Genomic DNA, 22,455 nt, shown 5'->3' on the forward strand with positions numbered 1-22,455 from the left:
GGAAATGAGCATGGTTAGCTCCATCATTTTAACCGACTTCTAAATGTCAAGGAATGAAACGCTGCTGCCAAAGGACAGATCCCAGAGAAGAACCTGTCCCCTGATGGAGTAGGAGTGAAACAACAGCTCAATGAGAAGAGCCTTGCTCACACACAGGGGTAAGCACCCTGCAGACAATGCCTGGAGATGTGGGATTTAAAAATTAGAAATAAATACCAAGTATTTCCTCCCTCCCCAAACAATGAAGTGCAGGGAATTCTGTCTTAATACAGCTGTACACTCAGAGATTCATTTTTTCTTGCCATCAGGAATAAGGGTGCTCAGAAGGCACAGCACAGCCACAAGGCTTTACAGAACTCACCACCTACCTGATGGATAAAAATCCTTAAAAACTCACCTAGAACTTGATCTAGGACAAAATCCCCTCCCCATCCCTACCTATTTTGTGTGATCCCGTGAAAATAAGTGCATTTCAGAGTATCACAGCTATCGGACACCCTTTGTGCATGTGACAGCAGCAGAACCAACAGAGTCTCCTTGCTCCCTCGTGTCACCTTCTCTGGAGCCAGCATCACCCAGGCTCTTCTCCCTCTGCCAGCTCCAATGTCCCAGGGGAGTTTGTAGGGAGTTGTTTGGGCCTCAGGGTCACCCTCAAGCAAATCCTGCTGGGTGGGAGCGCTTGATGACATCCCCCCAAGCCCCAGGAATGAATTCACATGGATGAACTGAAGGGTCAGCACCTCACCAGCAACACCTCACAGAATGCAAAGGCTGAGAGGAGGGACAGCTCATGGAAACCTCCTAAAAACAGCCACCATGACCCAGGAACACTGCAACTATGCCAGGACACCAAATCAGCAACCCCAACTCAGCAAAAGCCAGAAGCCCCCCAATATAATTTCTCACTCACACACAAGGCTGGACAATGCTTAAAAACCTGAAGACAAATCTCTACTCCAGTGTGTGCTGGTGATGTGGACACTCGTGAATTATCACTTGTATTATCTTAAGAAAGTACCTTGCTAGGAAAAAAAAAAAAAAATCTCTGGGCACAAATCTAAGACAACACATAAAAGCTCATAGGTGAAAACTGATTTAGCTTCAAAGATCAAGCTTTATAACTGGCTTATTTTCTATCTTGACAGCATGCACAACATGAACTCACTTAAATACCGAATGATTTTGAATTTTCAGACACAAATTTATGTTTCTTGCTAGAATTAAATAAATAAAGCTAAAGAAGAACAAACATGTTTTCCTCTTTCAGTGAAGGACCTTTCCAATGCCCAGCTGTGTAACTACTCCCTGTACATCATCTTACTCTGAAGTTTAAAACCCACACAGTTGAGCTTGCATGCTTAGAAAATGGTCTAAGTGAAAAAGATTCTGGAGTTCAAACAAAATGCTCTAAGCCATCTCCCCACGGTTTGCAAAGGGAGAATTTTTTGCACTTTAATGCAATATTCATCAGTTATTTACCTCCCGATCTAAGGTCTCCATTTCAAAAGCTGTCTAACATCAGTGTAACATTTTGAAGTGAGTGGAAAGCACAAGTCTGCTTCCAGTTGTGAGGCTGCCAGGTGAGCAGCAGGGCTCCTCCATCCCCAGTTCCTGCTCTCCATAGCACACACCAGTGCTGTAAGAGCAGCAGTCAGTCCAACACTGCCCTGGCGCGTCACTCCACAACTCCAACACATTTCTGAGTTACTGAAGCATCTCTGATACATCATCACCAAGTCACGTGTTCTGTAAGGAAGATGGAAATAAAACCTAGAGGATGCAGTTTGACAGAACACACAGTTAAAGATTCCCAAGTCACACAGCTGCAGGATCTTGCAATATATTGCATTTTTTCTCATGTTGTTGATTTGTGCAGCGGTTCATTCATCGGTAGCTGACTGGAATTGAGTCTCTGGAACAAACACTGCCATTCCTATCATCATATCAGTCAAAGACATTCTCAGGCCACTCCTGGGAGATCACATATTTCAAGGTACATTAACTTCTTGGGAGTTGAGATGGGGCAGAAAAAAAAAGATACACACGCACACACACACACACACAAAAAATGAAGCACATACACAGAGCTCTATGTTTGTGGCACATTTAAAACTCCAGAATCTCCTTTTATGAAACCTTGGGGAAAAAAAAGCTCAGGCACATTTGTACATAAGAAATTCAACTGATGTCCAAAGTCAACAGAACATAAATTTATTAATCCACATCAGATTATGGCTGGCATCTTCAGACAAATTCAGGTTATAGTACTGCACTGCCACCTCAACTAATCAGTGCAGGGTAAAGCAGATAAAAATAACATAATTATTTATCTTTAACAAAATCCAAGTAAGTTTGGATTTAAACCAGAACTGTTCATTCTCCTTACATGACAGTAAGCAGATACTAATGTCTATTCCTACTCCCCATGACTATAACTGAAGTCAAACATGACATTCAGGATTTCCAAAAGCATTCCAATCAGTGCAAGGCAGCTTCCTTAGCTCACAGTAAGGAGTCTGATTCCACAAGCTAGCCTATTTAATTTCATACACACCTGCAGAATCAAGGATTAAAAGATACTTTAAAAAGCCCGGCTATGAAACCAAGCGAGCAGATCTGGGTTTTGACATTTCCCAGAGGTTACAGAGCTACAAAAGCCTGGTCCCCTGTCCTTGCTACTCACACAGCAAGACAAGCCTGGTGAATTCACTTGAATTCCTCACATGAGAAGGGTATTTATGAGCAGCTCATTCATTCCCCAGCCAGCCAAAGGAGAGCTCTCCAGCTCTGCAGGTAATAAACACAGATGAAAGCCAGTGGGGATCTCATTCAGCAAGTCCTTTCTCAAATGATATAAACCTTGTGTCCTCCATCCACTAGACCATCAATGGTGGACAAAACTTGCTTTTTTAGTTTGAGTCTTTGACTTGAAACAATGCTATTTTCTTCTCCTTTTTTGGCATATAATTTTACTAAGTCATAACAGCTTATTCCACTTCTCAGGCTAATTCTCTAAGTCATTTGCACCAAAATTAATCACATCAATATATGAACGTTCAGACCACCCAGCAGTCCATATCCACAACATAAAGCCAAGCCAATTACACAACTTATCTAATGCCACTAGGATATTACACTGTAATATGTAATAATGGAGTAGATTTTACAGTTTCTGAAACAGTCCATGAAGATTACGTATGATTTATTCCCAGAGATCTTACTCTTTGAGTCATGCCCATATAACTGGCATTTTTTAGTCTCCAGGGAATTTACTGTTAAGTTATAATGCCCTCATGATTCAGAGCTTATCCTCATGTTGGTGTCATCATCATGCAGATTAAATTCAAATGCACAAAATTAATATGTGGCTGAAACAGCTCAGTCTCACCAATCTCAGATATGGATGTGCTTCAAATCCCTCTTTTCAATCAGGCAGAGGGAGACCCTGAGGGATCTCACACTGGTCAATCACAATTTATGCAACAGCAAAACCCAAATGCTTTATTCCAAGGCTCCCAGGAGCAAGTCTAGTCAGTGCCACCAGCTGGATGTTTCACCTCCATTATCTCCATTTTCTCTCCACCTCCAAGCCAGCTGTGGAAGGAGGAGGTAAGTGACCTGCCAGCCACCATCACACTCTGCACAGGCCAGGTAAAGCTCAATGAGTCAAACCTGTGAATCCTGGGATGCACATGCCAGCTTCAGGTGTTGGACATCTGTCCTTCAGGGGCCACAGTCTGAGGTCACATAAAATTGCAGCAGCAATGTGAGCCAAGAGTGTCTCCAGTCTCATGACACAGGACAGTTTTAGCAAGTTCGGATTCGTATTTCAAGCCTTGGAAACCCTCAGATGCCACCAGTGTCTGAGAGCCACCTACAGAGCACCCTTCTGTGGCACTGGCGGCACCCAAGAACCATTCCTTAGGCTCTGAGCTGAGGCTGCCGCAGACTGGCACTTTGGACTTGGTTCATTAAAATCACCACTTCTGTTTCTCATTGTTCTGATAATATAACCCCATGGCAACAAATGAGAAGCTCCAAATTATACGCATGACTCTGAGAGGAAGTGCACAGTTCCTGTATATGCAAACTTTGATCTACTGCAGGATGGTCAACAGCATCTGTTACTCTAATATCCCACGTTATTAGAGCCATTTAGCTAAACAGATCATAAAAAGATTGTTCTGTTAGCCATCTTCCTGGCAGACATCCAGGGAAGTCGCTGAGTGGCCATGACCAAGTATCAGCATAAATCCAAAGGATTTGGAGTGATGGCTGGGGTTAAATTCCTGCATTCTTCACTACTAGGAGCCTTACATGGTTATTTTCAGGCCCACATTTTTAGCTGCAATATTATCCATGTGTCTAAGCGCTCTGAAGAAGGTGACACAAAGTGACATGCCACATACAGTTACATTTGTGATTGCCAGTCCAATCATACCCAAGTCTCTGTCACATTTTAAACCTGCTCTGAAGAGCTGCAGTTTGTGAAGAGCTGTTTTAACATAACACAAATGGAACAGAGAGGCACAGTCCATCTGCACTGTACAGCGACTCCAAAAATGACAGAAAAGCCAAAAGCCAGCCATTGGCACCTGCAAAATTCCTGCACGAGGACGCAGGACGTGCCCAGGAAACTTAGGTATCACTCAAGACAGCTGTGAAGCAGAACTGGAGGCAAGAAGAGCAAGAGGAAGAAGGAGCCTCAATTTTAGCCTGAACCCCTGCAAGTATTTAATGAAATTCCAGAGAAAAGCGGAGGCAGAAGGAAAAAAATAGAAAAGAGCTTCACTCAGCATTATGAAATGTCTTTTGTCAGTTCTCAGCAAAGAGAAAAAACATTTTCAAGGAATTAAGAGATCTTATTTCAACAATCAGCTTTGCAACAGGACTAAGATAAGCCTTTAGATAATTCCACACGCATGCTGTGACTACTAAAGGGCAGATAACTTCCCCGTACACAAAGGCTGCAAAGGCTAAACCATTTGGTGAAATGCAGGCACACTACGGAGGAAAGTGCAAATATTTCAGTCTGCCAGTCAGAACAGCTGAGCTGACCTCCAGCTTTCTTTACCTTACCCACACGCCCCTCCTGGGTCCTTGATTTCAGTAGAAACATTGATTGAAAGTCCAATATGCGTGAAAGAGAGATCTAAATCTGGGTATGCAACACACAGCTATGCAAAAGATACTGGTATGAGTTGCCAGTGACAAGATATATTTGCAATCAGTACACTGAAAAAATCTCCTTCTGGCAGGAGAAAAGCAGTGCCACTCTTCAAACTAGTTTTCCATGTTTTGGAATGTACTGCATGCAAGTCTAAGGAGAGGAGCTTTTCACCTCATCCATCCAGCATGTATGACATCATCACGCTGACAGAATCCTGCTGCAGCATCTCTGACAGGCTCTTCCCAGCAATTTTCACTGGAAAAAATGCCTGAAGGTTGGTGTCTGCAACAGGGAACAAAGCACAGCCACAGATATAGCTGGGAAAATTTTAAGCTATGACACTCACCGCTAGCATTTCATGTCAATAAGCCAGCTTATTCTGCAACAAGGATTGTCCAGCCAACCCAAAGCCAAACACTGCGGTGTGCTGATGGACTGTGCGCCCACAGAAAGGGTACTGCCTGCTGAGCTCCTCTGAACACCATTTCCACAGGGCACTGACAGACACACAGCACTTAAAACAGCTGCTAAAGCATTTTCCTTTGCTGCCAAGCGCCAGGTACTCGTCAGACGCCTCAGTGAATTATGGAGCGTTGGAGCATTATAATAAATCACATTGCTTTTGAGGAAATGCTGCTTTTAAAGTAAAGATCCATTGAGGATCTACACCTAAAAAAACTCCTCAGCTTCAGGAGAAAAGCCCTGAGCAAGGAACTGAAAGGTAAAGCTGCCCTATCTTCAAATTTCACAATCATCATAACCCTGTGTCAGGGAAAGTATTTATGATTTTTAATGATTCTGTCTGGTTCTCTGTTGTGGGATATTACCTTAATTTAGATGGATTTTCTGTGTCAATAACATGGTCCTACCCTTATTTTACTAGTTAGCAAGCAAATCGGGATTCAAAGCAGAAAACCCACCTTTATTTTACTTATCTGTATTTTTAGGGAAAGTAAAGAATAAAGCCATCACTGTATTCTTCTAAAAGTTGGCTTAAATACAGAATATGTTTAAATGTCCCAGTCTCAAAGTTGAAAGTGCCAAGATAAACTACCTAAATTTTGGGCTGTACTCCTAACTTCCAAGCATTAGTGTTCCACTCCATACCATAATACATTTTATTAAATAAGGCCCAATGTCTAACTGTCCTGGGCAAACACGGGGGAGCTAGAATTAAAGAAAAAGAGCTTCCTTCAGAATTTCATTATAGTTTTAACAAGGCTTTAACAAGCATCGCTCAGTAGCAAGCAGCTCTACCCTGCTAATCAATATTTTCATTATGATTCTCATTACAGCACTTACTGCTGTTTATCAGTCAGAGATAAGCAGCTCCCTGGGTAGTGAAGCACCTGTCCAAATCACGCAGAGGCCCCTCCTGTGAGAAATATTGTGCAGTAATCACGTTAAAGCTCCCACAGTTTGTTCACCTCAGTCAGCAGCGAGTCGGCCGTCAACAAACAGAACCTGAACCAGCTCCCAGCCCATGGAGCTCTCCAGCTTTGGGGCAGGCTCTGTCCCCTGGAGCAGCCAGGGATGTCCCAGCCCAGCGCAGGGGCAGCCAGGGATGTGCCAGCCCCATGGGGTCTGCACAGGCAGAGGCAAAAGGCTCAGTAAAGCTCTGCAGGCACACTGTGACCGGCCTTGGGATCAGGGGAAGGTTCTGGTAATCCCCAGGCTCAGACAGCACAAGAGCTCTTTGGGATGTGGCACTGGGGTGGAATTTCACTTCTGATGTGCGAGTGCAGCCTTGAAATACCAGTGCTATATATACCCCCATCTGCACTGGGATAACTGGGCAGCTGAGAGGCTGACATGCCCCAGAGTCAGGATTTACAGACGTCCTCCAGCCACCTGCAGGTCTCTGGGACAACAGAACACCCTGTTCCTCTCACATGATGCAGAGCACACCTTGGATAAAGCCTCCACAATAAAAATCCAGACACAGGAAATGTTTCTGGGATATGAATGAAGACAAATCTCTATGTGGCAGCCCCTGCTCCTTGCCCACACTGAGTGCACGAGGAACAGCTCAGCAGCAGTGAGCTACAACATCACAAACTGGGGCTCAGATGAGAACATGCCCCTATTATGGGTGTTCTGTTCACAACTAAAGGATGAGCATCAGGAAGTTACACTGCTGAATGTGCCTAAGTGGAAAGATTCACTGGAAGTAGTAATGAAGATGAATCCTCACGTCCTGCCTGGTGTAGAGCCGTAACTGTGGAAAGGCAAGACGAGGTTTGCTGCTGACAGCACACCTACACAAACCACGGCCAGGGGAAGGCACAGTCTCCACTCTTTTGGGGATCTGACATCCTCCATAGCTCACTCAGATTCAGCAGCACAACTGATGCCTGGCAAGGAGATAAAGCAGCACAGGAGTCTGCCTGTGGATCCCACATACCTTCCAATCCAGTGAAATACTTGGAGGAGACTGGCAATACAAAAAGCATCAGTACAGTTAGAATTATTCAAAAATGACAGACACACACAGTGAACCTAAAACTCTTATAATCTGTAGCATTCAAAGCTGGTAGTGTGTTCTTCCAGTGCTGGGTTAATACAAGTTGTCTGTAAAAAGAAAAAAAGACAGGACTGAGATGATTCCCTAGGAAAGGAAGCTACAGAGGGCCTTCTGTCCTTACACACTGAGCCCAAACCAAAAAGGAAGGCAGTGTGGTACAATGGAGCACATTGTTACCACTGAACATCCAGGCCAGGGCATTTCTGCCCTGTCTGATGCCAGCTGCAAGCATGCAAAATGCCAGAACTGTAGGAGCAGGCAGGAGAGGAAAGCAGGATCAAGTCCATTTTCCTAGTGGTAAAAAGCCTTAGGGTAAATAAGGCAAGGATTAGCGCAAAACTGTCACTTATTGCCACTCACTTGTACATCAAGAGAACCTTTCAAACCCCTCAAATAAAAAAAAAAGTCCCAGATTTCTAACACAGTTATCCCACAGCACTGATTCCTAGTGGAGCGCATATGTTCACACAGGAAGATCACGTGTATGGAGACAGAATATATCTTATGTAAAGATCATTATTTTTGGAGCACTCTTCTCTTGCACAGCTGAAAAGAAAAAACTCACCCAAAAAAACTCTGAAAGCATAACAGGGAGAGGAGACAGCCAGGATGTGAAGCATTACAGAGAAGTCAATCCAACAGGCACACCAGGAGGTCAGCTATCCTTCCAAAGATCAGCAAAGCTGATGTGTTACGAGCCAATTTTTGAACTATGCTAATAATAGGTCAGGCAGCAAAGCTGATGCTGCACATTCAACCAAATCGATGTACAAGCTGCAGGCATGAACAAAAGAGTTTTTTTTTTTTTAATTAAGGAGGCAAAAAGGAGACTGTAGGCTGGCTTGTGACACAGCAGTGGCTCTGTTCACTGCAAGCCCTGCTCAGCTAGAAAACAGACACCAGCCCAGGAAGGCACCTTAGGGGAGAGGTTGGTCAACTTGGACACAAGCTTTCTTGACTGAGCTATTTAAATTGAAAATTGTAACAGCAAAACAGTCTCCGGCAGACAGATCATAAAAATCTCTTGCATAAAAATTCAAGCTTCCAATTTTTTGTAGCATCCGACATTTATATCCATCTGCAGCCAAAGCTTGCAAAGTCTCAGTCCTGATAAACAGAAGATAACCCACAATCTCATCTTCATAGGAAAGTCACAGCCCATGTTCAACAGACAGCAAGGATAATATTCTCACATGAAATAAAACGTTGGGATTGTTCTCAGTGCCCGAGAACTCAGCAGTACATACATCTGGCTGACTCCAGAGTCATCCTCACTTGCTGAGGTTCTTCGGCTTCCTCACTTCGGCAACCGGACCTCTGTTGTGGATTAAACCCAACACCTCATTTTCTATTCCTGACTCCCTCACAAGAAGAGATTTAGCAGTGGGAAATGCTTAGTGGAGATCTGTGTTTGATGTAGTACCATTTCCCTAATGGGCCTTGAACAATTTCCATGTTTTGAAAGCAGAGATATTTCCTTTAAATCAGCAGCCTGATGGGAAGCTGACCTCCATGAAATATTTCCTCCCATTTTCACTGTCTGTGGCAATTCCCTACCACTTTCCCTGTCTTCTTTTATTCCGCTCTCAGGCCGATTTTTAAGTCGTTGGGAAAAAACATGAGGTGTTCTCAAATTCCTAAGGCCACCCTGGTTCCTCCTGGCGTCACACCTCAAACTCATCACTCCAAAACTCAGATTATTTGCTGTGGCACCACTATTATTTCACACTGTCTGCTTCAGGTTCACTCCCAATTTCCAGTGTCATTAAGAAGCAAGACCTCACATCACCACAACTCCTCGTCCCAGGGAAGTCCTCATCCAGATTTCCAGTGAAAAGATTAGCAGGACCTCCACAGAGCCATCTCCACCTTCCAGAGCCTAAAAACCCTTATCTTTAAATTTCCAAGTGAAATACAACACACAATCCCAGCTCTCAAAAATCAGGGACAAGTCACTTTCAGCTTCACACATGCAGGAATAGAGCAAGCTTGGAGCAACAGAATTTATTAATCAATTTTGTTTTCCCTTCAGTAGGAGAAGATTATGATGTGATATCGAAAATGTCCCATGGATAAAAAAAACTTTCCCAGTTCCAGTATTATTTCCCCTCGTGCTCATCTGACACTGGAGAATGTGCAGGTACAAATTAGAGGGGGTTTTTTGTTTTCACAGAAGCCCATGGAGGAACCTCAGAAGTAGGAGAACAGTGAGAATACAAGACATCTCATACAGAAAAAAATAAAGCAGCAATAACCAAACTCTCCACAAGTCTTGCTCATGCCCGGTAGAACGCCAGGACATGGACCCAAGTAATTCCAACTCCTTTGTTCTACAGCTGAAGCAAAGGCAAATCTGCTCATATGGCAAAACGTGATAGAGGCCCATGTATCCAACACTCATCATGAAACAGAATTAACAGAAAGGGATGGTGACTGCTGAAATGCTAAGGCTGCTACAAGAATCAGCAAGAAAAGTGAGATTTTTCACTGCACACATTAAAATATTCCTTTATAAGGACACGTGCATTATTTTTTTTCTCATTCCATTAATTGCATTTACAGGCCCAAGCTTTTTAAGGGTTTAAGTTTTTTGCCATTTTTCTGTTTATATGCCAGAGAGAAAAGCGTGAATACATGTTCAATGATGCACTTCTTGGATGTTTTCAGTGCTGAGATGCACAACCGAGTAACCCTGCTCTTGAATAAATTAAGCCAAACAGTTGAGATTTGGAGCAGGTATTTTTAAACCTGGTACGAGTAAATAATCCATTCTCACTAAACTACTAAATGCATTTTAAATATTGATATATTAACTTCAGTCTTTATTGTATGCTTGTCAAATGTACTGTAAAGCATATATAGACGTAATGTAAACATTTTTGACCCGCAGGGCAATACAAATACTGACTCAATTGTTTTAAAGCTCCGCTTCCAAAGAGGCACACAAGAACTCTTACATAACAGGCAAAATCGCCAGCAGCTGGAAAAATGCCCCATCATCTTCCATTTGGATGAGGGCAATGGGATTGCCACAGAATCTACAAACATGCTGAAGCCAAACCTAATCCTCGCGAATCCTACCTACAGCCCTCAGGCTCCACTTCCCACATTGTCTCTGTCATCTGTGCTGGGTCTTCAGGCCCAAAGAACTCAGGATCACATCAGGACACAAGACTGGAGAGGACCTTCCAAGTCAGAAAAATCCTCACATCTTTTATCATAAGGAACCACTTCATGCACTCCCATGGCACAAGAGAGCTCCGAGCGCAGGATTATTGCTCCATGCTCTTGTATCAAGCTCATATCCTGTGGCTGAGCTGCAGCACGCTGGCAGTGATGCTCACACACGAAAACAGGCCTGTTCCTGTTGGAGGAGAAACTATCCCACTTTTTCTCCCGCCTTGAAAACTACAAAGCTGTCATTAAAAAACTATACAGATGGAGTATCTCTGCCTTGAGATACCCTCAGCCTGTCAGTGTGGCAGGAATGGCTGCTTGTGAGTACTGCTGTGGCTTCACCACCCCATTTTCCCTCAAACAGACATCCAGTCTTGAGGCAGAATGGTGCCATGTACACCCTGAAGCTGGTTCTCCCCCTGTGGCTAAAGCCCTTGGCTGGGCTGTCCTGCTGCTCAAATTGCAAGGGGATGAGGGGAGAAGCTCCAGCCTCACATCCCCGCCCACACAGCATCAGCGTAGCTTCCCAACAAACACTTCCTTTGGACAAACAAGATCATCCTCTGTTTACAACAGGCATTAGAAAACGCTGCTGACTCCCAGGAACTGGACACTTATGTTGAGTTTCACAACACAGGCTGTTAAATCTCTTTTTGTGGTGCAGTGGGTGAGACTGGGTCTGCATCCTCTGTGTTTTCAGCGTGCTGCCGTGTCACCGCAGCTCCCAGCTTTTAAAATACAGGGGAATAAATCAGTAGTGAGAGAGAGGACAGCATATTAACCACCCTCAGACTTCTAAGCCCCTAAATGGAGCCACCACAAAAGCAATTAGCTGCTTTCCCCCTTTCCTTGCACAGTGTTAGAATTGCACTGAGTCAATGGCTAAATGTCTTCTCCCAACATCCTTTTGATTGCATAACAACTCCCAGACAAAGGATACAGGAGTAATAACACACAAACTGCCTGACAATACTTTTTTCTTCTCCTAGTCTGTCTCTGCATCCATTAATACATTTATCCATAGACAGAAATCAGTCTTTGTCTGGCTTTGCTTCGCTAGCCGGGCTCAACACACCAAATGCTTCCAGCCTCTGCTCATCTCCTGAGAAATGCTTTTGATTATCACTCCTTTTTATCCTAGCAGACTCTCCTCACCTGGTTAAATTTTGATTTATCTTTCTTCCATGCTCATGACCAGAATAAGAACAAACATAAGAAACTGCATTCCTTGTCAAAAGAAAAAAAAAATTAAAAAAAAATCAAGAAACTGAGTTTTTAGTCAGGTCATAAAAATACAACACCACAATGAGTATCATCTGGATTTGCTGCAGTTAAGAAGCATTACCTAAACAATAAGATCAGTAACAGACATAAGCTTGTCACATTAATTACTTCTTTCTTTTCAAGCCTATGTTGAGAATCAGTCAAGGAATAATATGGAATCAGCCAGCAGTCTGCATACAGATGAAGAAAATATTCCAGAATCTTCAGCAACAAAAGAACTTCAAACTGAAAAATACAATTAACATCAGAAAGCTGTCCTGCCATCTGTTCAAAACAAAAGGTATCAAATGTCCTCGCTGTTATCAGAAAATAGGGAAATGCTATGGATGCCTTGATTTTGGAGAATCACCCTTACTGATGACAGCAACAAAAGCTGAAATATGCAAACGCACGGTGAGCGTGTCAAAATGCAGGATACCACACGGGTCTCACCTAACTGCAAGACTGGAGCTTAAACAAAATCACTTAACAGACCTTCACACCACGAAAACCGCCACCCAGCTGAAATTGTCTTTCACAAGTAGCATATCCTAAGTGGAAAGGATTTTCACAGGGCTGAAACTACGGATCTTGGATTGTTTATGAGGAGCACGCAGCTCCTGAGACTGAACTGGAAATCGGAACTAACTTATTTATCAGAAAGCTACAAGGGAAAGCAAGTGAACAGTGCACAGCGGTCACATACATAAAGCTTGACCCTCAGCAGCAATTTTGGACCCTCATCTGCTGGACTGCAGCATTACCCAGACTCATTGACTGGGCTGCAAACCCTGCGAGCATCAGCGGCTCAAGGAGAGCGACAAGATGGGGTCAGTGGCACTGAGGGAGGGCTGCTCTCCACAGGGATCTTCACCAGAACTTCGGGCTCTGACTGCACCAGGAGCCATCTCCAAGGCTCTCCAGAGCCACTGCTAGACAGCAGACACTACACATTATTTGCCTTGCCCTGCAACAGAGAAGAAACAGAAGAGGAAGGGAACAGGAAAACAATGCCAGAAGCAGCTCAACCAGCCAGGGAAAGCTCCAGGGCTACAACCACCAGTTCTCTAAACTAAATGAAAATATAGCACAGGGTTTTGTTTCTCCCTCACAGTGATTCATGCAATTTTTGTGTAACTTTACTGATAAGGCAACAGCAAGCAAAGGAAGCAGATTGCTGTTTTAAGCAGCACAGCATTGCCCAGGCAGTGATTTACTGTTTCTCAGTGTCTGACAAACAGGACACACAAATGGCTCGAGAGATGGCTGCTGCTCGAGCCTCACCTCCACACCTTTTGTAGTCAGCTCTCAAAAAAACAAGCCTGATATCAAGGAAGCTGGCAGCAGGCTTCTCCCACTTCATCACTTTGTTTAGCAAGGATTATCTTTCCACACACAGAAAACAGCAGGCTTGCTCGTGACAAAAGCAATTGCTTAAAAAAAAATAACACAGGGAAAAAAGAGAAAGTGATCACATAGAGGTTGCATTGTCCTAATATTTCTTCACATAGTTTCGCTATCATCACAGGATCACTTCACACAAAGAGAAGGAAATTAAAGAGAATCTCCTATATAACCTCCTTTTTCACGTATTTGCAATTTCACAATCAACATGAATCCAAATACTCCGTAAAAGCAGAAAACGGCATTTCCTTTCCAGTCCTTGCACTATCGGCACCCAGTAGATATAAATTTACTTTCTTTAAATAGGCACTGCTAGAATGGTGTTTAGAAACAAGCTTCACCTAGTTGTCATGAATTATTAACCAGAAAAAAATCCCTCTTGTTCCTTACAGAGTCTTGATTTGCAAGTTTAAAAATCAAACTGACACTTAAACCTCTTGTATAAATACCTAACCTTTAAAAAAATGCTCCGAGCATTATAAATACATTTTTTCATGAATATGAGAACAACAATTCTATAAATAGCTATTCCTCACAGAATTGCTTCAAGACATTGTTTTTACAGACAACAGTAGGAAACTGAAGGAGGTCTTAGTGCCAAACATATTAAAAGCGAAATAAACTCTCCAATCAACTCTGGGTTTCCACTTATTCTTACAAAGTTCATCGTTATTTTTTAGCTTATACAATTAGTTTATGCAAGGGATGGAACAAGCCAAAAGGCTGCACAGTGTCCTGGCACAGCCACTGGGTCAGTGTAAATCAGTCACAGCCTTCAGCTTCTGAGGGCACTCACTTGGCTGCCCTGGGCAGTGATTTAAAACAGCTCTGCAGTGCCAACAGATGAACTCACTATTACCCACCACAACCTTGCACAAGCACAGGCAAAGACAAGATTTTCATTATAAACTCCACGATACAATTTCCAAATATACTCGGCTCAAAACCTTGCTCCGTCTCCCCTCAAAAGCAAACATAGGAAGATAAACACGATCTAATGTAATTGCAAATTGCCTCTTCAATGTGCCTGCACATTTCGTGGTTGCTATCTCCTTGAGCTATTTTTGCCCCGGTACCTAAACAAAAATCAACAAGAACTCCTGAAAAACAGCTACACAACTGGTAAACCAGGTTTCTGCAGCCAGAGTACCACAAGCACACATTCAGGTTTTTTGGCAGGTACTCACAAAAGGCCAAAGCTCAAGCGCTACCAAGTTCAACACCACATTCAACAGGGAGCCAGTACAAGCACTTACTCGATAAGTGCTTGAAAATTCATCTGTATAACGAGGAGAAACCCATTCAATTCCCAGTTTCGATACGGTGTTTTAAAACAACAATTGCAACACTAATCCGCTATTATAACCCCGTGTATGAAACAAGCTGCGCCCAATGCGGGGCGCTAACCTCTGTGTTCCCTTGAGCTCGCAGCCTCCAACAGCTGGGAACACGGCAGCGGTGGTTCTGAGGGGTGGCACGGGTGTGAAACTGGAGCACAGCGGCATGAATCAGGCCATGAGCTTTCCCAACTGCTCCCAGCCACGGGAGTGAGCTCAGCACACCGGAATGCTTTTGAAAGCGTCCAGCGAGGATTGGCAATAACTCGGTGACGTGGCCCCGCCAGGCACGGCCAGCCAGCACGTGGCTCTTAAGGAGGAAAAATTCAAAGGGACCTATGGCCTCTGGGAATTCTGGCCCTGCCATGCAGTACAGAAGGCAAGAGAAACCACAAGCCAACTATGAACCACAACAACATCCCAAACGGATCCTGGCAGCCCTTGCCAGGACAATTATACACCTCACTGGGCATCCCAGCATTATATGGCTGGAATTTACCAAACCTTCCATCCATACCCCCAAGATTTGTGCACCAGGGATGAGCCACAGGCCTGCTGTCTTTGCTGTCCAAAAGAGCAAAGGATGATATGCTGGTAAAACGCTTGTCTGCTGTGCCAGACCACACATCACACCGCAGAGAAAAGGAAGAACCATTCTGGAACTGGAAGCTTTCCTCTTACCTTATTTTGATCTGTCCAGTAGAAGAAAAATCCCTGTGGGTCTGTTCTGAGGATAATTGGAGTCACAACTGTGGAGTCCTGGCAGAGAAAGGACGAACAAAAAATCCATGTCAGCACACAGAACACACAATCATGCACAAGCTGCTTTGCCATCCGTGTTAATGAATTGCAACATCTAGAAATTACCCTGAAGGTATCACTAGCAAGATGTCACTGAAAGAATTTAGTATCACCTGCCTCATCTCCATTTTTCTGACATAATGTACTTCCATTACTGTGGAGACAGCACCTAATAACTCCAGGCTTGTCAACACATGGAGTTAACCCAGAAAAGCTGGAAGTACACAAAGTTAAACGGGCATAACACCCTGAATACCAAATTAGAGCCTCCACAGTAAAGCATTATAGATAGGTGTCCACTGCCCACCTGGATCTGACTTCACATTCAGATATCAACACTAAATACCTACAAAACTTACTTTTAGAAAGACTGAATTGGCCTAGAAAACATGGAATACCATTCTTTACTCTAAGACTTTTGTCAAAAACATTCCATTAAAGTTTATCTCTTTTTAAATCAAACCACAGAAATTTTAGTCATGGGAATACATCTATATTTCCACCTCACTTTCAAAGTGGTTGAAAACCTGTCTAGTCTGGTGACATCCATAGCTCAGGTCATTTAAAAACAGGCCCATTTCTTAGTACACTGAGCAAGGCAGCCTCGTTACCTACAAATTCATGTCTTCTGACTGACAGCAGTACCTGACTCAGGAGACACAAGCTCTAACTCAAGCTTTTTCCACAGGTGGGAGTTCATCACATCTCTCACATCAGGGCTCCCTGGTGCCTAACAACAACTGACATCAGTGCAGCCTGCTCCTAATAGGATTTCTCCTCTTCTTCTCTTCTATTTTTCATGACATCTGTAAAGACATTGTCGTCTCAAGACCTCTACTCATTTTTCAAATTCAATTTTCAAGTTATGGAAGGGCACAGAAGAGAAAAAGACAAGAATATAGAAAAATTGCCTAAGTCTCAGCTCCCCAGAAACCCAGGGTAAACACACAGTTCCTCCTCAAAGAATTTATATTTCTGTTGAGGTGCTACAGGTATTTTACAGCTTTAACATTCACCTACTTCCTAAGCAGTAATGCATGAGGTCAGTCTATATTGCTTTGAAGGAAAAAAAAAAAAAAAAAAAAAAAGGGCTGTAATGGGTTCAAATTTAAATCCCACACATTTAAGTGGGGAGTACAAGCACAAAGAAAGTTGATGGAAGTGATGCTATTACAAATAAATAAAACTTAACTTCTCTAAGTGTCATTTCTGATACAAGAACACTCGTCTATATCATATCACCAGCACAATCCTTCATGACACAGCAGCAAACTCCCAGCAACAGGCACTCCTGAAATAGGGAAGATAAACTGCTCCCAGTTCACAGCTAGAAAAACTGAGAACCAAAGCAGCTCAGTGACAGGCCCAGAACCAGCCAGGAGCCTACAGGTGAAAGAATAAAATGGCATCAAGCATATTTTTATCTCAGCACAACTGAATATCAAGTTCTACACTAAGAGGAGATACAAGATCAAACCCTTCAGTGAGGGTAGAAGCACTTCTTGTAACTGCAAGATCTGGGCTTTGCATCTGACAGACACTGAAATGGTGCCACAGGAGTTTTCAGAGGCTGGGAACAAGTGTGGCTGTGCCAGTGCCGTGGGAATGTCCCAGGTGGACCCAAAGCTCTGTCAAAAGCCCCACTGATCTGGCATTAGAACACTGCCCTTCCCTAAGAGAACAGACATGCAGAATTTGTAGAGTCTTCCTAGTTTTTAACACCTTGTAGACCTGAGAGTTGGATACTGTTTGAAGCAACACATAAATTTGGTTTTAAAATGTATCAGACAACAAAAAAATCTGTCGGTATCCACAAGCACCTAAAAAAGGGTTCTTCAACCTCTGCCATTCAAAAAGATAAAACAAAATCCCTGCTCCGGAGACGTAACTCTCCTTTTTTAGCTGATTTTGTTGTGTCATATGCAGCCTGTGTTTGAAAATATAAAGTTAGGGAAGATAAAGATTAAGTGTCCTTCTGCCTTTGGATGAGATACAAGCAACTTCAGGGGGAAAGAGAAGGAGGTGATGGGAAACAGACACAAAGCAATTACGTCTAGGACTAACTAATTTTGCTGGTTAATCATTTCAAATCAGTTGCTTCAAACCAAGTGTGTTTGATGACACACAGCTATCAGAGTAATACTTTTGCAGAATGTGGGTTGTAAAACGTTGACTAAAATCAGACTCAGGAAAGCAGAGGATGGGGGAAAGAACCTTCAATATCTATTAGGTGGCCTAAAGGAAACTTTATCACGACAGAGTGAGTCTGAGTCTGGGAATCTTTGCTCCAGAAAGCTTGAGGCTTTTGTTTGTTTGGGTTTTTTCTTAATTAACTCTACTACTCTGACATTAGGCACAGCACAATTAACGTGCTGATGAACATGAGAACCCCACACTGTCACACAGGGTCTTGAGAATAACTCGGCACATGTACTTGTGCAACACGTGTCTCGGGAACTCTTCCACACAGCCAGCAGCAGCAATAAAAACCATGTGCATAAAGCTTCATATGTTCTACAAGTTAATTATCACTCCTGCAAATCCCTGACATCAAATGCCACACTCAGTTCTGGGTGTGGAGGAATAGAAATAAACTGAGTCAGTTCTGCAAGTCCTTCCCCACTCCAGAGTACAGCAGAGTTCTTTGTCACCAGGGACAGGTCTCTTGCTTTTATATTAGCCTGCAAAGGCAGGAAACCATCAAAAAGACCCCTGAAAAAACCCCTTTTGCAATATACATTCAAGAAAAGCAGCAGTTCAAGGCTCTGAATTCGATATTTACTTCAACCAACAATTGTCTGGTGCATTTATTTACAAACATTACTGTACTACAAGGGAATGGCTGTGGTTTATGACCCATAAGACACACCTGCAGTCATTTATGAGTATCCTGAAGTCCATTAATCCAATTTCCTCACCCAAACAGCTGACCTCATAACTCTCCTGAACAGACTGACCAACCACACACAGCTCTGAGGAAGAGGGTTATGGACAGAACACAGTGGAGGAGGAGGAAAATTAAAATAACAAACAAAACTTCAAGGACAAGCAGATCAAGGGCAGACATTCATACCTCTCCTAAGCCACTTGGATCCAAAAGTGAGAATAAAATAGGAAATAAAAGTGTGCTGCCCATCTCTAAAGCTGAAGGGTTTGGAAATTAACACATTTAAATGTGTAGTAGGAGAGCAGGTTATATCCATTCCTCTGGATATAACGAATCAAACAGCCCTTTGAGGAGCAGGCCACATTCCTGGGACACTCCCAAGCAGATAAAAAAGGTACAGGAGAAGATGACCAAGGCAAAAACCAGCTGTGACCAGAAGGGGTAGAGGAAGAAGACAAAGGGAGAGTGTCCCAGTCAAGGGTGCAAAAGGCTGTGGGTTATCTCCAGCTTTTTAAATGCCACCCATGCGTGCTCGTGCCAAGAAGTGGCTTGGTTTCCAAGAGATTGCTCCAGCAAATTCCTTGAAAGAAAGAGCAGCCCTATCCTGGCAGTCCCAGTATGTGTATCACACCAGCCTCAGCTTAAGAGAATCATTTCCTTGAAGGGCTTTTAATTTCACCTTTAAAAGTCCTCCACCTTTTTATTTGCTGACTTAGGGCCAATTCTCTACTTTCTTCCAATTCCACAGCCTCAAGTGAGTAATGTGGCTGTTCTATACTTACTCCATTAAGTTGCCTCCTAATTGGCTGTTCAACCTCAGATCCTGCATTAGCAATATTCTTTGGTTTATACTCTTAAATAAAGAGGTTTCAACTTTAGGCCCAGAAAGTGCCACAAGGAACTCAGCGATCCTTACCAGCCAGGCACAGCAGAACACAAGCACAGCAGATCAATGGACAAATCCATAATTAAATGACAGCCAGGCAATTGCTTCAAAGTCTGATTTTAAGAGCAGGTCCCTCAGACTACATCTAACACCAGTGAGCAAGAAGTGCCACTTCCATTCCACTACTACTCATCAGTAAAGACCATCATACAAAGATAATCAGTGCAAAGGGTGAAAACTTTGGTTTAGCTCCTTTCTGACTCTATACATCAGAGCACCTCCATGATCTGGCTGTGCACAAGATGGAACCTTTTACTCCATGACCACAAGCCAGAAGAGCTTGTGTTTCAATAAATCACATATAGACAATGTTTCTTAGAAACAGCTGCAGTCAAAATTCACATCAACAGATTTTGATCAACAAAAAGAAAAGCAGAGCAGCCTCTGTCCTCAGCTCTTCTGACAGATGGGGCTCATGACTCTCCCTTATTAAGGCTGACTGTGCTTTCCTGGGTTTGCCTCAGATTTTCAGAGACACTGAACATCCCCAAATACAACCTGAAAACTTTTACACATCATTATTTCACTTGCTTGAATCCTCTGGAAAATTTCTGACAAACTGCTTTGAAACACAAAGCTAAGAAATACGGACTCTTTCTGGCAGAGGCACAATATTCTTGAATATTTCTTTCACTTGGGCCAAAGGGGCCTAAAATCTGGTTGAGCAAAGGTGTAAGATGCAAGGACAGTCCCTAAAAAGAGCCCTCTTGCCACTCCACAAATCAGGTGGATTCCAGGCCTGGAGGAAGCAGAGAAGGAGCAAAGGAGAAGGGATAGCAGAGCTCCAGCTCCCACAGGGTCAGCAGACATCAGCTGTGAATTCCATAATTAACACAGGGTATACTCAGACTGGAACTAAACAGGATTACCCAGTCAGAACCATTAACTTCTTCAGGCTGACACTGAACTACAAGTGAAAGGGAGAAAGTTCCCATCCCATTTGCAGTGAACCCCTGAAATAATCTGGAAGGGTAAAGATGCTCTCTTTTACCTTGGGCAGAGGAACCAAGTCTGCCCTAAGTGAACAGGTTGCAAGAAGAAAGTGTTGGGGAAGGTGAAATGAGTGCTGGAAGGACAAAAAAAAAAAAAAAAAAAAAAAAAAAAAAAAAAAAAAAAAAAAAAAAAAAAAAAAAAAATCTCAAAACTGGAATTGATCTTACAGACCTGAAAAGTGAAATCCCACTTGTTCAATAGGAACATACAAGAAAATATCCTTCACTATAAGAGTTGTTAAACCCTGGAAAAACTTTGGTGTTGGCACCACAGGACGGAAATTGTCGTTCTGCTGATCAAGTTTCAAAGATCTGCCTTGAGTGGGACTTCTCATAAGGTCTGTCCTACCCCAATGCATTTCTCAGGATATTCTCAAGCTAATGATCCTCTTACTACACTTGCTTGCATGAGTCCTTAAATGTTGCAACCTAAACAGTCAAAGACAGAACAAAGGGAGAACTTCAGAGCAAAGGCATTGAAATGCCAACCAGGCAGATTTTTAACATGGCCAGAGAGTTCTTGTGTGATGGTGAGAAAATAATTTTAACTAGTCTGCTCATCAGCATAGATGCTGCATTCTGATTTTGAGATGACCCTGGAATTATATTTCTACATTTCATTTTCTAATTTTCAGAGATGCTGAGCTCAAACTCATCTGAGATCACTGGGGAGGCATTCTGAACATCTGACGGTATGACACTGCAGGCTGAAAATTAGGTCTAAGGTATCTAATCACAGATTAAAAAATAGGAAATTTTTAATGTTGGTCTTTTTTTGGCTCTACAACAGTAGAACTGGAAGCATTTTGTCATTTAATGGGCCGGGTGAAAATAAATTAAGATGTGCTTATATGAAGCATTTACTTTGTAATAGGTCAAAGACTGCATTGTCAGAAATAGACTCCAAGAGTTAATTGTGTTTAAACTATTTCACTCCAGGTTTTGTTAAAAAAACCCCAAAAGTCTCGAGCATTAAGCACTGAAGTGAAGAAAGCACACAGTGCACAATCCAAATTCACAGTTAACTTCCCTTTCCCAAAGAATGTTCATTTATTTAGGAGTTGTCTTCTGGTTTTCACTTTCCCATGTATCCACCAACACTCCAAAGGGCTCAAAAACGTCACAGAGATGTCATCTATGACTTGAACATCAGATCTTCCCAGGCAGGCATCTAACCAAACTGCAGCAGATCCAAAACTTACTTTCCCTCCACACTTACGTTATAAAGAGCTTTTAAACAGAGTTAACCAAGTTCAGGCTTTCCCACTTACTAAGTATTAACTTTTAAAAATTGTAAATTCAATCTCCTGTGTTGCAAAAGACCAAAACCACAACTTACACTCATTCAGATAAAATACTTTTAAATATCCCAGAGCTGATACTTGTTTACTACATAAAGATTAACAACAACGAAGAAACAACAAAAACTCTAGAATATCCGACTTGACCTCTTCACTCCAGACTGAAAGTGTTCACAAAAAAATAAACTCTTCAGCTTATTGTTTTAGTTTTATACACACAGAACAATGGTTGCTCATTTTTCATGTCCTCACTAACGTACTGGAGTGGCAGGCTTGTGCACAGTTTAAAAACAAACAGAAAAAGGCAGGGGGGCAAAACACTACTTAAAATAACTTCTGAAAAATTCCAAGTTGCTTATTTGTTTCATCTCAGCTTATCCATAATAAAGATGCTCTGATGTTATGTTTACTTGTAAGGTTAAAGGGGATACTCTCGATAATCTTCTTTAAAACATTCTAAACAGATAAAGAAGCTTGCAAGTTTCCAGAGCATTCACTCTGAGCTCAAAAATACTTAAAGACAAAATGCTCTACGAGAAAGGCAGTCTGAAAAAAAAAAAAAAAAACCTTACAAGACCTAGGCTCTATTTTGCTGGGGAAGTTCTGTAGCCACTAAGCAATAATACCTATTAGGAGGTGTAATTTGATGCTTA

At 42.6% G+C, this 22,455-nt stretch overlaps 1 protein-coding gene across 3 annotated transcripts in view; it reads right to left on the minus strand.

The window, feature by feature from the left end:
• Positions 1–22,455, minus strand: part of LOC120751182 (1-phosphatidylinositol 4,5-bisphosphate phosphodiesterase beta-1) — a 335,996-nt gene that overhangs the window by 308,919 nt on the left and 4,622 nt on the right. For all 3 annotated transcript variants that reach the window (XM_040060651.1, XM_040060652.2, XM_040060653.2), the window contains exon 2: positions 15,557–15,634. In XM_040060651.1, coding sequence (XP_039916585.1) covers positions 15,557–15,634 — 78 coding nt within the window. The remainder of the gene's footprint in view (positions 1–15,556; positions 15,635–22,455) is intronic.

The sequence above is a fragment of the Hirundo rustica genome, chromosome 3 (genome assembly GCF_015227805.2).
Source record: "Hirundo rustica isolate bHirRus1 chromosome 3, bHirRus1.pri.v3, whole genome shotgun sequence".
In the NCBI taxonomy this organism is placed as follows: Eukaryota; Metazoa; Chordata; class Aves; order Passeriformes; family Hirundinidae; genus Hirundo; species Hirundo rustica.